Here is a 23961-nt window from a genome sequence, read left to right on the forward strand (position 1 = left end):
TTTATTCTCATAACTTCAGTGTGAGAGTTAAACTAGACTCACAGGGCATTCGCGAACAAGGTCGGGATCAAGACTACCCAGTCTCCTTGGCTTTCTCACATCTACTTCCTTTTTCCATAATAAAGGTGAACACTCTTTTTGGCTCTCCATTCTTTGAGTGGGGTTTTATTCATGTTTGAATACTTAACACAACTACTGAGAGTCGAAATCAAATGAGGATGAGATGCGTCCACGAGGGAGAGAGAGATGCTGCTTCAGGGGCGCTTCCTTCTGGCTTGTCTTGGATGTGTGCAATTGCACTATTATATGGATTTTTGTCCTCCTGAACGTTATTTTTAAAATATATTTTATATGCCGCAAACCACCCTTCTGGGACTAGCCTGCTATAGCGCTCCGTCTAGGAAAGCAGTGAGGATGGGTTTATTGTAAATTATCTTCAGTCCCAGACCCCTCTGGACTGGAATCCATGTTGAGGAGGGCCTCCTGATTGGTGAAAGTCGAGCTGAGAGTTATGCTCTGCCGAGGCTTCACAGGTGCAAGTTCATCTAGCTTAATATTTTCATTTCTGACCAGAATTGTCCTATCCATGTTTTCTTCACTGTGCCTTGCAACGACAGCATCAAATACATCTAATTTTGGTGGCAAGGTTCCACTTTCAAATAGGTATTTGGCTAAATAAGAGATGCAAATGTTGGATAAGAATGAGGTCACCATGGCAAGGGTTTTAAATGGGAATCTCTGATTATATATGCCACTTTTATCAATGTAATAACCAGGGTAAAAGATCAAGGGCTGCAGGTTCAGGTACGGCTCCCCGCCGGTCACTCTCAGGAAAAGGCCAGAAATGTAACCTGCCACGGCCCCATACGTGTTGGTCCCCTTGATGAAGAGCACGCAGAGCAGCTGCGGGAAGATGATGATGTATACGAGGTCTGAGCTGAGGTACCAGAGCCCGTACACCGTCTTCGTCAGCAAGGCCATGGTCATTGCAGCAGCTCCGAACACGAACACCGTGATGCGCATGACCCAGACGAGCTCCTTGTCGGAAGCCTGCAAGAAATCGCCATCGAGTCAGTTTTTCTCAGGACGTGCTGGCTCCTCTAGGAGGAGAATGAGATGCCTCCCTGTGTTTTAAAGCTGCTCTAAAGAATCCCCCTGGTTCAAAAGGCTCAGTCTATGGGTAAAACCAGCCGAAACCACAGCATGTGAAGAGAGCAATCTAGGCAGCCTCCCTGGGCGACCTTGGGAGAGGCTTCAGTGACCCGTATGCAGGAAGCAGAGCCCACTCGCGCTCTTCGCTGAATGTTAGAAGGAGACATGAGATGCGCGCTGGGTCCTTGTAGGGGAATGATAATGCAAGGGAGGATTGCTTTACTTTCCACGTTAAGGAATAGTTTTTCATGTGGCAGTGAGAGGTTGTGGCCTGTCTTCCTCTCTTCCTGGAGGGTAACCGCCTTAGAAAACAAGTGGGACCATTTTGTTAACTATGACCTAGAAAACCTAGAGAAAGGCAAGCCTGAGTCAAGGAAGAAGGTGGAGGGGGGCTCTGGGCCCCTCAGCACGATCGTGCTGCTCTGCGCCCTTGCATTCAATGAGGAAAATCAAATTGAGAGGCTGTTTTCTGACAAAGAAGGACTTGGGGTTCAAGTGAAGAGCAGGACAGGTGGGAGACCAAAACCCATGAAATAATTACTCATTATCTTCTGCCTCTGCCAGGGTTCCTGAATTTCTTATCGTATTTAGTTAAACTCAAAGTTTTTCGAAGTTATTTGAGGTTTCATTGCTTTTTCATTAGAAAGAGAAGACGTTGATTTTTTGAAATTATTGCAATATGACTGTACCTCTTGGGAAATAGTTATATTGATTAGTGCCCTTCAGTATTAGCGTGAATGACAACATGCATTAAAAACCTCATATACAGCATAAATAAAGTGCTGAATCAAAGTAGGGTCAGGTTTTCATGCAGACTATTAATAAGCATAGAGAAACACCTACACAGTAAGTGCAAGGAGGAGAAAAAGAGCAATAACGTTATGTTGAAAAAACTGTTCTTACATTTTGTCTGAAGGAAAGCTGGTAGATGTTGCGAGCAAACATCGAACTTGCTGACAAGATGGAAGAATCTGCCGATGACATGACAGCAGCAGAAACGGCTCCAAGACCAAAGTAAGAAACGTACACAGGGCAGAGATACTTCAGGACAATCGGCAAGATCATGTCTGCCTGTTGGTTGTCCTTGGGGTCGAGAGGCCCGTATCCAGTCTGGCTCCAGTCTGTGGATAGAAACAACAAACACAACAACCAAAGAGCCATCCATTCATCCATCCATCCATCCATCCATCCATCTGGGGTCATCCTATTTACTAGGTAGCTTTCGAAATAAAGTTGGAACCTATAAACTAGTCTAATCAGTGGGAAATCTAATTAGTCTAACAGGGCATGTTAGTTTAATTAGGTGGGAAGTCCATGTACTGGTCCAGTGAAATTGTCTCATATATTCCAGCTTCTAATGGGTTACAGTTAGTCTTATGCACAAGACCTGAACAGAATATGGTGGTGTGAAATATATATATATATATATATATATATATATATATATATATATATATATATATAATTAAATATATATTTAATATATATTTCTCATCTTCAGTGTTACAATGGTGTTACATTGTGCACACTCATAGAAAATAAGTGTTCTTAAGCTGAAGCATAGAGCGTTCCTCCAGCCACGCAGAGATGTGAGAGAACTCATACTGTTTCATTCCTCAGGTACACACATTAAGTGGATAAAGATGACAGTGGGGCTATTCTCACCCATCCTCTTCCTGGATAGTCTTGTTATTGGAGCTTCCTCAGCATTATTCGTCTCTCAATTCTTTCTTGCATCGAATTCCACTTACTAGAAATAGGCATGATGGACCAAGGACAGTCCCCTTTTATTGAATAAAAAGTGCAAGTATGGGGCTGAAATTTTCAGGCAGTTTTTAGACTCTGTAGTAAAAGGACTTGAAACATAACTTTATCTTTGCATATGTATCTTCTTTACTGTTGAGTTTTACTAGCATGTGCTGAAGAATACAACAGAAGCTTTAAATGTCCTTTAGTATATAGTTCCTTTTTTATTCGTTGAACTTTAATGTCATGATTTCAGGACCAAATAGGAGTGGTTTCCCTTGGATCCTACCATTTTTCCTTCCTCCATTTTCTATTACAATTGTTCAAAGCCGTGCTTTGATGTGGCCAATTTTATAGCATTAACTGAGATGTTATGGTACCAGAAATAACAACCAAGAATTTGTATCTCATCCAAGAAAAAATAGGCTTTATAATTTTTTTTTTTAGTCTGTTTTCCAACAACACACACACACTAATGGCCAGACCTGTTTTCTGATTGTGACGTAAATGCCATCTTTTATTCTAAGGCATCAGTCACCTTTGTCAGCCACCTTTTTGAGTGTCCATCACATCATGGATGAACAACTGGAAGAGAGCATGTACACTATGAACCACGGTGGTTCTCTTCAAAATTAAATAGTCCAATCAACATCTCTATTAATTGAAAGTCAAAGTAGCCACTGAGCTTCATCCTGGGTCATCTTTACAAAACACAACAGAGCGAAAGGTAAACTTCCTTAATCTCTTTTAATTACCTCTACCTAGAGGGCACCTTTGATTTTCGGTTAATGTGATGTACTTTCATGAAATGCTCTTGAAAGTTGTATATCACGGGAACATAAGGGTCAGGAGTAATTAATAAGTGGAATCAAATTAAGGATGTGATTTAAAAAATGTTCTGGATAAAATGTAAGATAGATAGCTAGTGGGAAGCAGCTGCATCGCATGGGGAGATCAGCTCGGTGCTTTGTGACCACCTAGAGGGGTGGAATAGGGAGGGTGGAGGGAGACGCAAGAGGGAGGGGATATGGGGATATATGTATACATATAGCTGATTTACCTGTTTAAAAAAACAACAAAAACAAAGAAAAAAACCAAAAAAACAAAAACAGAAACAAAATGTTCTGGATAGAGGCTAACTGGGAGATAAGTATCTCGTAAAGGTCTTTTTTTTTTTCTTTTTTTTTTTTTACCAATTTTGAGCAAGATATTCTCTAAGCACCTTAGTGCCTTAGTTTATCTTTACCTACAAACTTACTGATTGGTTTCTCCAAGAAAGGAAACCTTTAATTAACAAACTATTGAAAACGTAAACAGAAGCCTCAAGTTCAGAGTGGTCCTTAGGTGGTCATGGTGATGGCAGGTCAACTTCTGAGTCAGTGGTTATCAAATTTGACTCACCAAGAGGACGTTTATTATTTATTTATTTATTATTTATTAATTTAATTAATTTTTTTGGCTGCGTCAGGTCTTAGTTGCAGCACATGGGATCTTTCGTTGTGGCGCGTGGGCTTCTCTCTAGCTGTGGCACATGGGCTCCGTAGTTGTGGTGCGTGGGCTTAGTTGCCCCGCGGCATGTGGGAATCTTAGTTCCCCAACCAGGGATCGAACCCACGTCCCCTACATTGGAAGGTGGATTCTTAACCACTGGACCACCAGGAAGTCCCTACCAAGAGGACTTTTAGAAACACCAGTCTCTGGCTCTATCTTAGCTTATTAAAATAAAATCCCCGTGGGGTAGGATAGAAATGAGTCCCTCCGCCTCCCCAGATGACGACAGTGTGCACCTTGGCTGGGAACCACTGCTGACAGGATCACAAATACACAGTTGAGAAATATACCAACACTACGGGGGGGCGGTGCTCAAAAATGTCTTATTGGTGAGGTGTGCAATCAAACAATGTCTGCACTATAAGACGATTTGTTGACATATTACAAAGGTAGATATATGAACATGATGAGAAACCAATTGTGTGCGGGGAAGAGGGAAAGTGGGGGAGGGAGGGCAGCTGAGTGGTAACTGGTGACTTGGATGAAGCCTGAGTGAGTCAATTAGTGAAGCTGTAAGAGATTTACCTGTTGATGCGCCAATGGCTCCAATGAGTATGGCTGGCAGAGCCATCACTATGCACCCGAAAGCTGCCAGGAAGGACAGCACTTGAGCGTAGGTGGCTGAGGATGAAGACAGGACCCTCTGGAAGTAGGCTTGCCACGGGATTCCACCCAGCATCTGCGTGGGAACCACGGGGACTCAAAATGAATTGGAGGCAAATAGCATCTATTAGGTATTTTTAAAATGAGATTTTTTTTTTTTTTTAACAATCACATTCAGAATAGTCACATGTATGGCTCTGAAGGGTAGAAAATGGTCCTACATGCCGCTTGTCTCCACTGCTGTCACTAAGTCATTGTCATAGGTTCAGTTGTGTAGAATTTCTCAAGTTCTTTTCTCTCATAATTATGTAGCACAATATTTTCTTTTGCTTAATTTACCTACTTTAAGCTGCATTATATACAACTACCCAGAAACCTTCAGTTTGTTCTTTTCTGGAAGTTCTAACAACCACAAAATTATCTCAAAAAATTAAGATTCTGAAACCATGAAGTTTAATTTGATTCAAAACACCCAATGGATATTTCTGGATTCCAATCATGTGCCAGGCAACGTAACGGTTGTCAGAGCCCAAAGATGAGTGAAAAGTGGTTTCTGCTCTTGAGGTCACTGTCCGCTGGGAGAGTCAGGGCATTATGGTGTTTTCTAGACTGGGCTGTGCAGAGGCTCTAGACAATATAGGGCATCAAGAAGATGCTAGAATTTCTCTTTATATTCGTTTCTACCTCATACCTAAATGTTATATTGTTGTTTTATTAAACGATTTACACAACGTGCTAGTACAGTACATATAAGCAGTTTATAATTCCTTTCCCTACCTTGGGGGTGTGCTTAACATTCTTATGGAGGATATACAATAAAAAAGTTTGGAGACACTGAACTAGCGTGTAATTTGTTGATGCTATAAAGAGGTACATATGGGAACAATAATGAGAAACAATCAATCATCTGGGGGTAACAGAGGGAGGGGAAAGGTGGGAGGAAGACAGAGGCACGATAACCTACAGAAACAGCATTTGAGTCCCCTTAAGCATCAAGAGGGTGTCACTAGGTGGAGATGGAGAGGGAGGAGAGTTCTTGGGAAAGAACCCAATATGAAAAAGAAGAAGAAAAAAACAAAGAGGCAGCCATTAGACCACCGTGTGTTTGGTATGGGTAGAGGTCAGGGTGTGTGTGGGTGGTGAGAGAGGAGGCTGGAGAATCCTCTCACTGGCATAGAGTCAGTGTTCAGTAAATATTTATCATGTGAGTGAGTGAATTGAGGAGGGAACTTCCCACATCACAATGTACTGAAGTTGCTTCTTTGATTGTCTGTCTCTCTCACTGGCTCCGAGTTCTGGGACATCTGTCTTGTTTATTATTGTCACATCTGTGCCAATCACAGATTGGCTCCAGAACAATTTCCTTCTTATAAAAGCCATACAAGCTCAAAAGCAAAACAAACAAAACAAAACAAAGGCAAAAGAAGAAATTCTAAAATTCATAATCCCATGCCTCAAATCTGTATGCTTCCAAAACTTTTCCTTTTGTTTTGCAACCTGTAAATCAGTATATCATTGACATCTTCCATGTCGAATATTTTGTCCATAATTTCAATGACTATGTGAATTGATATATCATAATTTACATACCTGTGTCTATGGACATTTAGGTCATCCAGGTTTGTAAGTCAGGTAAAATCTGGCCTCCACTGACAAACAGGAGCTCTGATGGGAAGGTAGAAATGGGCTTGGAGGAGTGGGACGTGGGTGGGCTGCCAGCGGGGACACCAGTGAGGGGCTGTCACAATAGGGCCAGGTGATCCAGGAGCTTGGTCTAGTGCTAATATAGGGACGGGGGAAGTTTAGGGTGGGACGGGGAGATGCCTCTAGGGTACCATGAGCAGGACTTGACAAGTCATTTCCATGGCAACTGGAAGATCAGAGACCATTGGTGAAACGTTTCAAGGCTCGCATCTACAGTTTATTTATTCACTCAGTCATTCTGCATCTATTATTTCATTTCAACTTATCTTACAATTTGAAGGATGAACATGACTTAGTCATACAATTTTTTGAGATGGGAGAAATTGTAGCAATCATTGGATATAATGCCTTATCTTGAAGATGAGTAAATCCGAGGACTAAAGTGTGGTGTAGGAGAAAGGACTTTGGGGTCTTGGTTCTCTGTTTCAATCTGTCACTCAGACAATGGTGTGACTGATAATCAAAAAATTGCCTAGTTTTTCTAAGTCTCATCATCTCTCCCATATAACCATAAATACACCAGCCATGAAGGTAAAATTACACATACATATAATATTTAATCGCCTTCTCCATTCAATTCATAATTGTAAACCATGCCAGAAAAATTTCAGCCAATGCATTTCTTAACAATCGTTGGGGAAAAAGCCCTCCTCCCCACCACTGGAAACATTAGTTTACATGTTTTCCTGTCTTCTTACCAGTAAGTTCTTCACGGGGACAGACACACCTACTTTCAGTGTTAAAATTTAACAAAGTGCCACAGACACATAATGAAATCACAAAATATTGTGAATCTTCTAAAAAGGGAACAAACATAAACAATTTCCCCTTAATTTTGATAACAATTAATCTATTGCTTACTTTGAAATCAAATACATTGTTTTTTTAAAATACATAACCCCTCTAGCAAAATCACAAAATCACAGAATCTCTGAGGGAGAGGTTCTCTGGTACTCCCTCTCCCTCAGTCTGTGATCTGCCTTGATTTCTTCCATGCCCACCCCTCAGTGCCACCACCTTCGCCCACAGGTTCTGCACATTCCCAGCTGCCTGACCTCCCGGCCTTCTTTCTTGGCATCTGTCCTGGGTGACACCTCCCTTCCCTACGTATCTCATGCACTTAAGGCCTTATGACACCACAAATTTAATTAGAGACTGAATGAGTTACTTATTTCAGAATAAGTTGGATTTTAATGCCTTAATCCAAGACACAAAATAGAATTTTTAGATGGTGTGGCTCTCAGATTGGGGGAGGTATCCAGCAGTAGGGCGTGGTGTTCACAAGTGTGGACACACCACACATAACCCCAGGGAAGTGATCGCTTTGACACTTGTCAGTGGCCCCATCCTTCTTCCAGTAGGAAGCAGTCAACCCAGAAACGGACAGGAGCGTGCATTTTAGTGTTACATATAAACACTAAAATCTTGGAAGTGCGTCTGATTTTAGGACAAGTGAGAGGGCCTTCCTCGGGTAAGAGCATCACTTACCAACAACAGAAAGCTATCGAGCCACGTGTAGACTTCAAACGGTTCAATGGTCCCCAGCCAGGGCTTCTGGTACTTGGTGTGCACGGCCGTGAACCCGATGTCAGCAACTGCAGCATGTGACAGCGCGAAGGGGACGCTGACCCACTGCAACCAGAGCGCGGGAGAGCGTTAGGCCGTGCGACTGTCTGGGACATGCAGGATTTAGTTTATTATTTTTTTCTCATAGACGGCACAGCTCAGTGTTCCTCTTGTTCAGGGAAGGGCCTGGAAGCATATTCTCTGTGGGACACCGTGAAACACTGACTTAGGAGAGTTAGAGCAGCACATAGTCAGCTTTTGTGCGAATGATGCCATTTCACATTAACTACACAGCAGCCAGCAAAGACCTTGGGGAAGAAAACGTTGAATTTGAGAACTTTACATATGTTTATATGTAAACTTTTTGTGTTTTCTTAGAATTAGAAGAAGATATCCATTCCTTAAAGTGACCGAGAAGATTTGATTGCAAATAATTTCTATGTCCCATGAGCAGTTTCATGGATTAACCAAAACTAATAGAAGGAAAGGTTAAGAGACAAATACAGATTAGTGTCAAGATTTAAATTTTAACTCGGAGGGAAGTTATTCAAGGACGATCCCACATGTGTTTCCATCAAATGGAGGCATGAAGGAGAGGAAGCCCTAGACCTTACTAAGACTTAACTGAGGGCACTTTTCTGTCAAAATCTCACAACGTGGCTAGAGGTTTTTCATCCAATTAATCCACAGAGAAATGAAAAATTTCCAATAGTATACGACTTACTGTATATTACTCATGATGGGAAAATAGCATTTCTGTTCATTTTTGCTGAGTTAGTATAAAATAACCACATTATCTTTCACAAAAGGAGAAAGGAAGGAAAGAAGGAAGAAAAGAAGGGAGAGAGAAGGAAAGGAAGAAGGGAAGGAAGGGAGGGAGGGAGGGAGGAAGGAAGGAAGCAAGGAAAGAAGGAAGGAAGAAAAGAAGGAAGGATGGAAGAGAGAAGGAAAGGAAGAAGGGAAGGAAGGGAGGGAGGGAGGAAGGAAGGAAGCAAGGAAAGAAGGAAGGAAGAAAAGAAGGAAGGATGGAAGAGAGAAGGAAAGGAAGAAGGGAAGGAAGGAAGAAAGTCTGTGAATGGCCCCACTTACCAGTCCCACGAAAATGCAGAAGAGCTGAACGACATCTGTGTAGGCCACGGAGTAGAGCCCGCCCACCAGGGTGTACAGCGTGGCGATAAGGGCGGAGACGATGACGGACACGCGCACATCGGTGCTAATGATCACGCTGATAGTGGCTCCTGGAAGGATTGGATGAGAACAGCCCAGGTGAAGTCTCACATTCAAATTCTTCCGTCTCAGTAAACTGAATATGCACATTCATGTCTGCATTTATATACATATATATACATATATATATATATATATACACACACACATATGTTTAAAAATCTTTCTTTCTGAAATTAGTGCTTTGCTCACTTATTTATGTGTGGACACCTGAAATTCACGATTTGTTTACAGATCCATGGCATATACTACACTGAATACTACTATAAGATGTTGCAGTAATGCCACCAACTACCTGAAACTCTGACTTTGTTGAACATATGCAGTATATTTACTCACATCCATGAGAAAACTAAGCCTTTATGATAAGCATAACCACCCATCTCCACATTTTACAATCAGCATTCATTTGCTCTTTTGCATTAACTCTGACCTCAGCCAGCTTTTATTGGATGACACATGGTATAAGGTACCAAGGTTTGAAACAAATGCGTAGGAGAAAAGAATAAAATTGGTAACTTGTTCCTTCCAACTTTTTCAGCTTTGTGAAAGACTGCTTTTATTTTATTTGTTTGCTGGAGCATTGCAGTCTTGCCCCTGGGACACCAGTGCACCGAAGAGCCGTAGATTTTAGCATCATGTTTTAAAGTAATTTTCATCATCAAAATTGTAAACCTGCCTTAGAAGTCGATCTATGCTTTTCTGACTTTCTGACTTTGTTTACTGTGTTTGTTGGTGTCTGGATTTCCAATAGAATGTTATGGTATGCACAGCTGGACCACTGCAGTTCTTGGACTACCAGTTCAGAATTCACTTGCTGCTCTACACACCCTTTCCCTGTTCTTCTCAAAAGTGGTATAGTTTATATTTCGTATCGTTAAACGCAGCAATGATATTCCTGCCACGTTAACATACATGCAACAAATCTGTGATTTCTTTGAATCATTACTTGCAATCTTACATTCTACTATCGCTTCTCAATGGCGTGCTAATAGCATAGGCAACCCACCCAAGATGAAAAATCCATTATCTAAAGAGCAGTATATTTTGATCTAAGATAACAATACAAAATATTTTTCAAGAAATTTTTCCTTAGTGCTTTGGCTTTGGTATCAAAATTGAATTACTTTCTTGCATAAAAACCAGTTGAGAAAAAGGAAATGCCTAGTAAGGAATTAGGAGAAGGGAAAGAGGTCAATTATTTACAGGTGACTTTGGATAACTGACTGAATTATTGTTGTATGGATGTTTAACAAGTTATTATTTTTTTTCTCCTGAGATTATTTACTCCATGCTGAAACTTTAGTCGCAATTCTTTGTCATTCATCTTTGGCCTAGTTCTCTACTTTAAGAACAACGTTTTAGAGTCATACCCCGTGAATTATGAAAAGTCCAATTATTACCCAACCTCTTTTGAATACTGTTTAATTTCCCACCCTTTTGTGAAATTTCTATTAATCCTACACATCCAAAAGGTAGGGAGGCTGTATGTTATAGAAGAAAGATCACTAGACGGGGAGCCTAAAGATTTAGGGTCCTAGTAAATGCTGCCATTTGGATGTAACTCAGTGGTTTTAAAGAAGTCACCTACTTTGTACCACTGTTAAGGTTGGGATAAATTTTTTCTCTAAATATTTTCTAAATCACCCCATCATTTGTAGTGAGTAAAATCAAAGTTATACTTCCAGATCTGTTGTGAAATATTAATTTACTCATGCAGCCGTAAAACTAAATATACTGCAAATAAAGTTATAAAAGTTATCTGAATTGAGCCGTTAAAAGTGTAAATATACATTTCTTTAAGAAGCTGTAAGGGTGTTGTCTGTTTATACCAAGAAGATAGTTTAAGATACTCCTAAGCTTTGGTGGTGAGCTCTGCTCATTCATACATATTCATAGTAAGGTGGTAAAAGATCTTGTCCCAAGTTATTTCTAATAAACACTAACTTTGAATTATGTCCAACTATTATTTTTGAAGAAAATAGAGGTGTTAATTTAAAATTCACACACATTCTTTTTACCAGAGCATATATTTCAAGAACAGCAGTAATATTTTCATAAATGTTGTTTGATATGTGTGTGTGTAGAGAGACATTAATATATTTTACATATATGTTGACATGCACCCACAGATGTAGACACATATATTTACAAAAATAACTAATTGCAGCAAAGTTGAGTTTAGCTATTAAATTTCCAAAATACTTTAGAAATAATAGATTATTCATTCTGTTCTCCCTTCAGGGGTCTGTTATATAAATTGATCTTTGTTCAGTGAGAGTGAACATTTTGTATTCTGTTAGATATTCAGCCCACTCCTTTTTTGATATCTCAGCAGGCAGTTTGTTCTCAAAGCCAACATTTTCTGGCGTTGAAACCAGTGACAAATAAACTACCGTTGCTTCTTAGCTAATGAGAGCAAGGTGGGAAGGGAGCTGTGCTTTTATATAAAATTTCATTAGGATATGGCAGTGGTGATTGTGCAGTATGATTACTTAGTGCCAGGAAAGTGCAACATTTTCACTGAGTTATTACAGCTTTTTTAAAACTATCAAGTTCTCTTCTTTTCTACACCAAGTCATTCCTTCATTTTACAGTTGGAGACCAGGAAAATAAGATAGGATTATACAAGAGTCTAGAGAGACAGGAATGAAGAGTGGTGTAAACTAATATCTGATATTACAGAGACCAGATCTGATGATTATACTGAGACCAGAAGACTAGCTTTTAGTCTAATATGCAACAGAGAAGGAAATTCATCTTATCTGACTTTTGTTTTGTCCACTTAAAGTCTGACTGTAGACATAAGCCCATTGTTTCCATTTGTAAGAGGAGATGGAGAGTAACACAGCGTGTCCTGGGTGTCACACATGCACATTGCTCATTGAGGAAGGACAGGGAACGTCCAGCTCTGCTGGTCTTCAGGAAGGAACTCAACACTCAGTAGGATGGTGTAGATTTCTCCTTGATGAGCAGGGAGGGTACTGAGCCTGAAGGTCTCCCACTGAAATCTCTCAATTTCTAGGTCGTATCAGTGGGCTGAGAATCCAAGCACCAAAGACAGGCTGTCCTCAGCACTGATGGATCTTGATAGTAAGTTAGACCCCAAAGAGTCTAAGTCCATTTTCCAAATCCCTGAATATGTCTACAACCCAACAGTCTAGGATGCAATGGGATTACACTGAGAAAGGAAGGACTGTTGTTTTCCTTTTTCTCTTTTGAAGAACATGTAGCTATAGGTGATTCATTCATTCATTCATTTGTGATAGGACTGTAAGTGTTAATAAGACACAGGTCCAGCCTTCAAGAAATTGATAGTTCCTTTTGTGAGGCTGGAAACTGGGAAATAGATAAATAGGCACATAATCATACAAAGTGATAAATCCAATGGAAACAGAATTCCTGGTGCCTCAGGAAGCCCATAGGAAAGGCATCCAGCAGGTTCAAGATGACTGCCCTGAGGAAGTGACATCTCTAGCAGATCTGAAGACACTACCTGGTTGGCTAGAAAGGAGAGAGGGGCGTGAGTCCTAAGCAGAGGGCAGTGTGCTTGCAAAGTGTCAGAACTGCCATTCTGGAGGAAGGGAGAAGGAAGAGCCCAAGTCATAAGAAGCCTTCCTAGCCTGGTTCAAAGGTCCGGTTTTAAGCAGGAAAGGGACGTGATCAGATTCGATCTTATGGGAGAAAAGCAGGGGGGGGGGGTGGCATTAATCCAGGTGCTGGAGGTTGGGGATGGCCTGGCCTGTGGCTGAAGAAAGTAAAGCTGTGTATCTGATGCTCATTCAACCAGAGATGCGCGCAGAACGACGTTCTTTGGTCCTTACCTAAGGCAGAGAAAATGGCCGCAGCCCAGAACATTTCCCCCATCAGTGCGGGAATGAACAGGAGCCCTCCCATGCGCTTTCCATAGATCTGCTGAAAGGGGTCTAACATGGTCACGTATCCCTTGGAACGCATGGGTTTGGCAAAGAACAGACCACCTAAAAGAAATGAAAGCAAGCGTTAATGAGAAAATGGAAAATCCCTAATACAATAGTCTTTGCCAGCCTTTTACTATATATAATTTCTGAAGGGAAATGAATTTTTTAGAACACTTATACATGTTGAGGAGCCTGTCTGCAAAATCCAGTGAGTACAGGACCAAGAAATATTTAGCAACAAAGTGGAAATTTCTTAATACAATTGTCGTTGCTTGCATCCAAGGCCATACATGGCATGGAAGAGGCGTGTGGATTGAAAAACATGCACCAGCACTGCACTCCGTAAAATGTCTTCATGTATTTGTGTCACCCAGCAGGGCATTCAGATATTTGATTAAGCACAAGATCCAACAAAAGTATTCTAAGTGCAAAAGAAATTTAGGAACTCTCTATTATATAATATTCTTGACCTTTTATTCGTCTGATTTACAAAATGAAATGCAGGTACAATTCAAGTTGATTCATTTTTAAGGACATGTCCGCACTATTTTGGAAAGGAAAAAACATCATTATGTTAAGAAATTCACTGTTTTCATAGCAAAACAATCAAGGGAATTTTTTAAAAACATATTCCATAATCAAGAGATCCAATCACCTAGACATTAGTGTTACCACTTTCTGATAACAGCTACTTAGGGATTTCTGGTAGCATTTCCCACAATAGTTATTCACATCGTTTGACTTATTTCACTTGTTATTTATGTTCCTGATCTTTATGCTTTACTGACTGAGTCACTCAGGTGTAAACTTTTGCTTACCTAAAACCAGACTAAGGGAATATCCAATTGGTGCCTGAGCCCACGCTAGACCGTAATCTGGAACATACACGGCTTCGGCTGTCCCATTGATGTAACCTCCTCCGACCCAGGTGGCTGAAACAGAATGAGAAGCGAGGGGAAGACGTGTCATACCTGTCATCCCTGAGACCTGCTCCGCCCCACACGGCGGCCCTGAGCATCAGGTGGCTGGTGAAGCAGCCACCGGAGACGTGTGGCTTGTCTGAAGTGTTGGAAGAATGCAAAAGGCACGTTGGATTTCAAAGACGTAGCGTGGAAAAATAAATGTAAGCGTTCTCATTTTTTTTTTTTTTGTAATGGTTACATGGCAAAAGTAAAACATTTTCAATGTACTGCGTTAAGCAATTCTATTATTTACATTAATTCACCTACTTTTTCATGTTTTTTAAAGTGATATGTAGAAGATTTCAGATCATATTTGTGGCTTACATCATATTTCCATTGAACAGTGTTGCCCCAGATATTTTCTAAATCCACTATCATCAGCATTTTAAAATGATATTATTATATCATAAAGTCTGAGATCATATACAATATATAATACTATATGACTACTTCTCAATAATACTACGACTTTTCCCCCAGCCTCCATAACATGGGGTCAAGGGTCTTCATTTCAAAGGCCTTTTGTTTTAATTGTATTGATCTTTTCTCATTGATCATGACTGTTTTCTTCAAGGAGTGGGAGGGGTGTGTGTGTGTGCGTGTGCCTGCGTGGTTGTGTGTGTATGTGCTTTTCACCAATAGAGTCACTCTGTAAGCATGCTGGGTGCATAGGATGTTGGCAAATCTATTCTGAGTTATAAGGAAGTTGTACTCACTCCCTTACACTGTTAAGGGAATGGAGGGAGGTGGGTGCCAGGTGCCCTAAAGTGAGCTTAAATTACCTTTTCCTTCTCTGTCTTCCCAAGCACCCGACCTACACTTAGGGCTAGATCAGCCTTCAGGAGAATTTACAACATTGGCTGCATGCCCATTTGCAATTCTTTGTTCTGCTCCGGGTCTTTCAGTGAGATGCTTGATATTTCATAAAGAATAATAAGAAATATGTCTTCTTCAGATGTTATTTAATAACATTTCTGTAGCATAATAGGTGAAGAAGGGCTATGGAACCAACGAAAAGACATTTTGATTAAACAAGTTTGGGCCAAGAATGCTCTATAAACTCTATCATTTTCTCTGAGAAGACACTAGACTAGTTGATTCTTGCTGAAAAGCCAAAGTTAGTGGAACACTCAGATCTTTGCAGTTTATATCTTTTTAAGAGTATAGTCAAAATATTTAAAATAATCCCTAGGTAGAATTTGTGTAAAATTATGAGGAACATAGGCTGGCATGAAGCTTATCAAATATGAGACTGAATTCTGGGCTGTATCATGCAATGGGGAATAAAATTTGACTCTGAAAAATTCCCTGAAATTTCACGGTTAGAATGTAAGTAAAATAAATAATATGTACATGAAACTGCCAAAGACAAGTGTTTCTATTATGTTTCTTGCCAAAATTTATCTGGCGTTTAATCCAAATCCAAAGCAAAGAAGAGAGAACGTTCAAGGGTTAATCCTATTTTTAAAAGTCAACGTGAAAAGACCTTCCTGCAAAGGAATTTTAAGTACATTTAAATGGAGAGTTTATATACAAAATCCTCAAGTGGACAAATGCGTATTTAGCAGCCGTCCCATCTTCACGGTAGCTTTTCCATGGTGTTGATAAATAACAAATGCTATGATGTGCTTTTCTCATCCTAAACCCTGCTGAAATTTTAAAGACTCCCCCACCCCGCCCCTCACTGGGCGAGTAACCAGGACCTGGAGCAACGGATTCTCACAGGCACAGCCCCTGAGACCTCACCTTCCGCCTGGCACCTGGGACCCTTGACTCCACACCAGCAATGTATTGCTGCATTAAGTAAATATCTGATGGTCTTACAAGCACAACACTTATTAGTGATCATTTTTCATCGTGTAGGTCTCCTCTCCATTTCCAGAAAGAAAACTGGCGCCTGAATGATTGCAAATATTATAATATAGAAGGGCAGACTTGGTTACTTATTATGACTAAAGCCCCTCCATTTTTATCCATCTGGTCCTTTGCATGTTTGTATATTTCATGTCAGATTCATGAGTGAGAACAAGAATTCTTTTACATTATATGCATTTTTATTTTCAATCTTTATTCTTTATCGAATAATACAATCAATGAATCTGACAAGGTTTAGATAATATGGTTCAGATTTTAATTGAATTATGATATTGATCAAGGCTCTTTTCAGTTCTGAGAGATTTAAAAAAAGTCTTTAAAAGCTGAGCTCGAGCATGACACTTTATAAGAAATATCATAATTCAAATTTTTTCTATACATTTTAATAGCCTATTAGATTAAAAATCACTCTAAATGATAAAAGATAAATTCTGAAATATTATCTTTATGGACATAATAAATGTACTACTAAATTATAGTAATAGAACATTATCATAATTTACAATGAACAAAATACTTTGGTATATACAACAGCTCATTTATTCTTTTCAACAGTTTGAGTGAAATCAAAAACTTCTGTCCTTCTATTTTGCTTTTCTTCTTATTTTCTTTGTCATAGGAGAAATCTGAAGGAAATATAATTACAATGCTTTAATGCAGTTCAGATACGGTATCATATGTGGATCTTTAGAGGAAAGAAGAAATGTTTGTGCTCTAATGAAAACTGAAAATGAAGGTATGAATGTGTGTATCGATCAGCAGTTGGATACTAAGAGAAAAAACAGGAAAATCTACATGAACGTTTCAGTAAACATCTGCAGGTGGTAGGTAAGCGGGTGATTTTTATTCTTCATGTTTCTGTATTTTTCTAACTTTTTATGTTGTGCATCACAGAAAATATTTTGCAAAACACATTTTTTTCCTGCATATGTGTGTATGTAGAAAAAACTAGAAACACAGGGTAAAAAAGAGCTCTTTTCACCCTGGGTACCTTCATGAAGAAGTGGGGAGAGACCTGTGGAGGGCTGGGTGTGGTCACTGCAGGGGCCCTGGCATGGCTCCCAGACCTGGGTGTGGACCTGGCCCTGGTCCTTACTAACCACGGGAGTCTGGGTCCTGACGTAACCAGAGCCCTTCCATAGTGATGTCATGAAGATTGAACGAAGCCATGTACAGCTGGCGAAGAGTTAAACAAACAAAATGTGAATATCTGAAAGGTAGAATCGACCGTCCATCAGTTATTCTACAACATTATAGGTTTCAGATGGCCAAACAGGGATGCAGTCTTCCCAGACTGGTTTGGAAAACTTTGTGATAAACAGGGTGAATCAATTTTAACTAGCACTTCAGGAATGAAATTTGACATCATTTCGATATGATTTGCAATGGGATATTTTTCCACTGAGTACTCCACTCATATTAATCCACTGAGAATTCCTGTTAGTATGGATTATGTCGCTAACATTGAAGAACTTACTAAGAGTCTAAAATGAAATGTGTGTTGTTAGTGGATACGTATCAGGTGATATTACAGATATAATTTTAAATTGTTGTTTTTCAATATTATTTTTAACAACCGAGAAGAACACAAAAGAAAAACAAGCCACCACTTAATCAGAACCACCTCTGAGCAAAGGAGGAAACACTGCTCCTAGCATAGAGAGGCTTGAATGGGCAAGAGCTGCAGCTGGGAACCGAGGGATTCCTACGAGGACACACCCTGGCTTTTTTCGTTTCATATCAATGTTCCTGGGAATGTTTTTCTCAGAGCCGTGGATTCATAACACGTGATCGTCTTCCTGTGAGTAAATTATTTCATTACATGGGAGAATAAGGTTTCAAAACAGGACATCCATCAATTTGGAATTGGGTTGCCCCCATGTTGATTTATTCAGTTTTAACTAGTTAGTTAAAATCACTAGTTAGTGTCCGTTGACTAGTTAGTATTCATTAAGACAACTCAAAGTCACAACTTCATGCCTGTCTTCATGAACAGGAGGGGATGCTGCTTGTATCACATGAATGAACAGAAACACAACTTGTAAGGCTAAGGCACTTCTGCACATTCCTCCACCTCTTTGTTTTTACTGCTTCCACCCGCTCAACAGCCCAGGTAGCCAGATTTGTTTCACTGATATTCTGTCCAGTAATTGATTATAAAATCATTAGTTCCAGCGCTACTGAGTTGAAACCATTTTAGTTTTGTTCTAAATAAATGTAAAAACTTATTTTTTAAATATATAAGTAGTGAACACAGAGAATCCCCCAAGGACAAAGAACAAGATTTGCTTTGTCCCTGGAGCAGCAAGGGTGGGATGGCTGCAGGGGTGGGCGCGGCGGAACCCACCTGTCATGGTGAATCCGCCCACCAGCAGCCCGATGTCGCGGCCACCCACAATGATGGCCTCGCTGCGCTCCCCCGAGCTGCCGCTGTTCTTGGTTCTCCACGCAGCCCATATTCCAACCAGCAATATGAGGAGGTAGAACGCCACGATGGCTATCAGCCCTTCCACCTGGAAAGTGCTGGCTCCTGACATCCTGCGCCACTTAAAGAAGAAGTACATTGAAATCGCAAGTTCACCTGTGGTTGCCAACAAGTGTCCTTTCCATCACTCTATTTCTATTCAACAACTGAACCTTGTTTTGGGTTTTCAAGAAACAGAAGAAATTGGAGATGCTGTTTAAGGAATAATCGTTTTGTGTTAAATAAATTCTTGCAATGTAAAATTAACCTTGTCTTGTGTTTTAACTCAGTAACAGTCAAGAAATCACTTACAGTGTGTCTGTATTTGCTTTTTGGAACTATGTACTTATTCAATCTAGAATTTCTCAGTAGTGTAAGTGTATCATAAAAGATTACTCTGAGAATTGACCCATATTCATTCATTCATTATCCTACCCCTCCTTTCAAACAACTTCAGGGAGTTGTTCCAGAAGTAATGTGACATGCAAATATCTGGGGGGAAAAAAACAACTTTAGGGAAATCCATTTCAAAACCACACGGCCTCCAATTTTCAACAAGTGAAGTGCCCGAGGTTTAAGTTACTGCAGCCACTGAAGAGTTGCGTTGTTTAAAGGGTCTCCCTCCCGATCAACTGTCCCCATCCACTGTCTTCCGCTCCTTCGAGCTGTCCTCCACCCCCTTGACGGCACATACAAGAAAACGATTTACAGTACAGAAACGCCTAAAACATAATGGAGCGTCAGAGGCACTAAAACCAAGACGCTTGGAAGAGACATGCCAAGTTCTAACGCCTTTACTTTCTGGAATTCTCTTGTTCTCTCTTATTTCCCCGCGTGACCGCGTCTATTCATGCTCCCGAATTTACACAAACAAGTTTCTGGGGGAAAACTCAGATATCTGCGCACGCAGGTGAGTGACAGACCTTGGGCGAAAGAACCAGCCCCCCTGGGGTTCTGGGGAGGCGAAGGGAGCCCCGGCGGCGGGTGGGGAGGTGGGGTGGGTTTTGCCTTTGTAGCCAGAGCAGGGAAGGGCCGCTGCCCCTCCCGCGCCCCCGGTGTCCCTCCTGCGCCCCCGCTGCCCCTCCCACGCCCCCCGTGTTCCTCCTGCGCCCCGGTGTCCCTCCTGCGCCCCGCTGCCCCTCCTGCGCCCCAGTGTCCCTCCTGCGCCCCCGGTGTCCCCGCGTCTCCGGCGCCCCTACTGCGCCCCGACTTCACAGCCGCTCGCACCCCACCCGAGGACCCCGACTGCGGGACCCGCCCCGCCGGGCGTGCCCGCGGGAGGCCCAGAGCCGCGTCGGAGGGCTCGCCCGACGCGCTCCTACCTGGAGAGGTCGCCGCGCAGGGAAGCGCTCCGCGGGTCCGGGCTCCTCTCGGGAACCGCGGAGGCCGAGGCTGCACGGGACACGGGAGGGGTGGTCAGGGGCGCAGGGCGGCAGGGCCAGGAGGGTCAGGCTCCGGGGACTCCGCACCCCGGGTCTCCCGGAACGCGGCGCGCGCGGAGCTGACAGGTGTGGGCGCGGCGAAGTGGCGATCGATCCAGTATTGGCCACAGACCCCTTTATAAGGGCGGCAGGCGGGCGATCGTCAGAGCCGGGGAGGCGGACGTCAGAGGAAAGTGCCCCGCGAGCCGGCGGGCAGGGGACGCGCGGGAGCCACCAGGCCGGGCTGGGCTCTGGGCTCCCGGCCAGCGGCCCGGCGGGGTCCCGGCCTGACGCCACGGGCGCGGCGCTGCCACTCCCGCTCCCCTCCTCCTGGAAGCAGGGCGTGATTCCCCGGGGTCACTTCCAATGCCTACTTCCCACGACTCTGGTTGGAAGCAGGGACTGGGGAGACGGGGAGGGTCTCAGGAAGTTGTTTTCAGGTGCAGCCGCTGGAGGTGCAGCAGAGAGGAGGGGCCGAGGGGTTTTGTTTCCCCAGGCTTTTGCGGGAATGGTTTCTTGAGGGGCCTCTCACCGGTGCTCAGGGACTGCCTCCCTCCCCGGCCTGTGGTGGAGGCTGATTCTGGCTTCCCTGCAAGGTGTCCTCTGGAGGAGATATCTTGGGAAGGTTTCGAGAGTCATTTTTAAATTCATACCCTTTCCTCTTAAAAATGGGATCAAAATGAAAGACTGTAGGAGTCGTCCAAAACAGCAATGAAGGTAGCAGGTAAGCCAGACAAGGTTGAGCCAACAAGGTTGCTTGCCCACCAAAGTACGCTATACCAGTGCTGCAAAATTTTGCTATATACGTTTTAAATATCTATCTACACCTAGACATCTATATCGGACACCTACCTTATATATCCATGGGTATAGTTGCATATCTGTAGCTATATTTACATCTAGCTATATTTGTGTATCTATATAGATAGATACAGATATCTGTGTGTATTTCTGTAAGTGTGTGAGTGTAGGGGATGGAGAGAGAGAGAGAGAGAGAGTGTGAGCATGCCATAGAGCCACAGCCCCTCTGGCCGCTCTCTCACTCGGTCCCATATTCCACCAGCTGTGTCAGTGAATTAAACAGTGATATATGAAAATCTAGTAAAAGATCGAATAAATAAGTGTTCCTTTACTACTGTCCACCTCTCTCTGTGCAAGATTTCAGATCGTCCCCCATTTTCTTACACTGGATTTGGAAATGAACCTTCACACTTATCTCGTTTTCTTTGTTCTCTGTATATACAATGACAGCATCCAACCACCTTGGCTGAGATAAAGCCTACGGAGGCCAAACAATTCAGATAGAGGAGAAGGGCCTGTGTGTGATTATTTTGTCTGGTTTGTATGATTAGCTCACAGCTTTTCTGGAAAACAGTTGCATAGCCTGTCAATATAACTCCATTTTTACATTTTTACATTTACATTAATTTAAGCAATTTTAAGAAACTGATAGAGGGAAGACAGAGGTGGAATTTCATATAATTACTCAAGTGTTTTTAGCAGAGATTCATTCATTCACTCATTCATTCATTTTGTTTTTGACAGTTATAACTCAGTTTCTGCTTCTGGACATTGGCCACAGGTTAACTTCGGTCTTTCCTACCAGAATATACTTCAGGTGATGACGGCAGAAAGCGTGTGACTGTAGCAGGCCTGGCATGGGCAATGGCGGTGTGTGAAGTAGTGTCCACTGCTAAGGTCAGGAGGTAGACTCAGATCCAGGGAGGGACGAAATAGGAGGCTGTCCTCAGAGAAATAGCACCAGGGCTTTAAGGTATAAGCGTCGGAATGCAGCCAGGATGTGGGCTGTCCGTGGGGCCCACCTAATCCACTTTAAGAAGCCAGACTGGCCAGAGTCCAGATTCAGCGCCAGATCCGGGAGGTACAGTGACCTTGAAGGCGGCCAAACAAATTCTGACCTGGCAGAGGGGCTGTCCTTTATGACAAAGAGCACCAGTTGAAAATAACAACAGCTGACGTACTGAGTCTACTTTTGGGGAGACATTTGCTCATTTGCCGCGTCCTTTGGGCTCCTCCGCCTGATCTCAGGATGACGCTGCTTGTGAATTGCTGCTGCGGGACGTGCTCTCCCTGACACCCATTCCTCTTTTGTCTTCACTATGCATCTCTCTGTCCATGCTCCAGAGAATGCGTGATCACGCATGCAGTTAGAGAAATTCATGTCAGTGGAAGATCAGTTGCAGCTCTGGTGGATAGAAAAGCAGGGATTGCCTTTCCAAATCATTCATTTACTTCGTAGACGTTTCCTAAGTGTCTTTTATGTTCCAAGCCCTGTCCTGAGTACAGAGAAACATGCAGACTGTTATATAGCCTCTGCTCTTAGGCAATTTATCATTAGTGAAAGGAAAGAAGGAAACAAGCGAAAGCTGTCCTCCAGTATATTCTTATAAACACTGGGAAAGATGTATCATCTATACACACGGATTTCAGGGAAAACACAAACAAAAGGCCTTAAACAGAATAGGGTATTCTCCCTGGAGGAGGGGAGCATTCATTCCACAAACACATGGTGAGCACCCACTATGCACCAGGAATTCCGATCCCTGGTAGGTATATAGTCAAGTGACTTGAAGGAAGAGAGCCCTGTCCTCAACGGGCTTACAGTCTGCAGCCTTGCTACTCAAAGTGTGGTCCTCAAAGCAATGTCACCAGCATCACCTTTTCTTTTTTAATAACATTGGTAATTTGAGAAGGACATCACTTGGCTTATACATACTGAACCTGACTCAGATAGGAATGAAAATGCACAGTGAGATTTTTGGGCATCCATTTTCCTTAAGTCATTGTCCTTCATCATGTCTTAGTTTCCTCATACAATTTCTACTTGAACTTTTCACAGTTTTTAGTGGATTGCATTCAGCTTCAATTGCAATTTTGGCCTGTCATTTCCAAACCGGGATGATGATCAGAATCACAGAGCTTTAAAAATTTCAGACCCTAGGACCCCACCACAAGAATTCTGGTTCAGGAAATCTTGGGTAAGAGTTGAAATCTTTTTTTAATAGGCTTTCTCTCTTTTTTTCTTTTCTTCTCTTTTTTTAGAAGTAGTTTTCGTTTCACAGCAAAATTGAAGAAGAAAGTATTTCTGAAATACTCCCTCTGCCCCGACACAGGCACAGCCCCCGCCGTCATCAACACCCCACCGGATGGTACACTTGTTGCAGAGGATGAACCTACACGGGCACAGCGTCAGCCAGAGCCCGTTGTTCACCTCAGGGTTCACTCTTGGTGTTGTACAATCTGTGGGTTTGGACACAGGTATAAGGACATGTGTCCACTATTATTGTGTCGTACAGAGTGGTTTCACTGTCCTAAAAATCCTCTGTGCTGCACTGAGTCATCCCTGCTTCCCCACTAACCTGTGGCTGCCGATGATCTTTTTACTGTCTCCATATTGCCTTTTCCAGAATGTACAGTAGTCTCCCCTTATCCACGGTTTCATTTCCCATGGTTTCAGTAACCCCAATCTGAAAATATAAAATGGAAAATGCCAGAAATAAACAATTTATAAGTTTCAGATTGTGTGCTGTTCTGATTAGCGTGAAGAAACCTTGCTTCATCCCACTCTGGATGTGAATCATCCCTGTGTCCAGCAGATCTGCCCATTAACCACTTAGTAGCCATCTGGGTTATCAGATTGACTGTCAAGGTATTGAGGGGCTTGGGCTCAAGTGACCCTTAGTTTCCTTAATAATGGCCTCAAAGCGTAAGAGTAGCGATGCTGGCAATTCGGATACCCCAGAGAGAAG

At 42.2% G+C, this 23961-nt stretch overlaps 1 protein-coding gene across 1 annotated transcript; it reads right to left on the minus strand.

Moving 5' to 3' along the window:
• Positions 1 to 420: 420 nt before the first annotated feature.
• Positions 421 to 13521, minus strand: SLC5A7 (solute carrier family 5 member 7). The gene is made up of 6 exons (XM_007187203.2): positions 13374 to 13521; positions 9412 to 9560; positions 8245 to 8388; positions 4975 to 5128; positions 2056 to 2273; positions 421 to 1050 (listed from the first exon to the last, which is right to left on the minus strand). Exons 1-6 carry the CDS (start codon positions 13504 to 13506, stop codon positions 421 to 423), a joined length of 1428 nt encoding a protein of 475 aa, XP_007187265.2. The 5' UTR covers positions 13507 to 13521.
• Positions 13522 to 23961: the final 10440 nt, after the last annotated feature.

This window comes from Balaenoptera acutorostrata, chromosome 12 (genome assembly GCF_949987535.1).
Source record: "Balaenoptera acutorostrata chromosome 12, mBalAcu1.1, whole genome shotgun sequence".
Lineage (NCBI taxonomy): Eukaryota > Metazoa > Chordata > Mammalia > Artiodactyla > Balaenopteridae > Balaenoptera > Balaenoptera acutorostrata.

Excerpts from the sequence above, each read along its gene's own strand:
- SLC5A7 (XM_007187203.2), bottom strand. The coding sequence starts at position 13,506 with ATGCGTTCCAAGGGATACGTGACCATGTTAGACCCCTTTCAGCAGATC. Across the intron at positions 9,561-13,373 it reads GGCCATTTTCTCTGCCTTAG|GAGCCACTATCAGCGTGATC; the intron begins GTAAGGACCAAA and ends CAATCCTTCCAG. Across the intron at positions 1,051-2,055 it reads AGCTTTCCTTCAGACAAAAT|GCTTCCGACAAGGAGCTCGT; the intron begins GTAAGAACAGTT and ends GATTTCTTGCAG.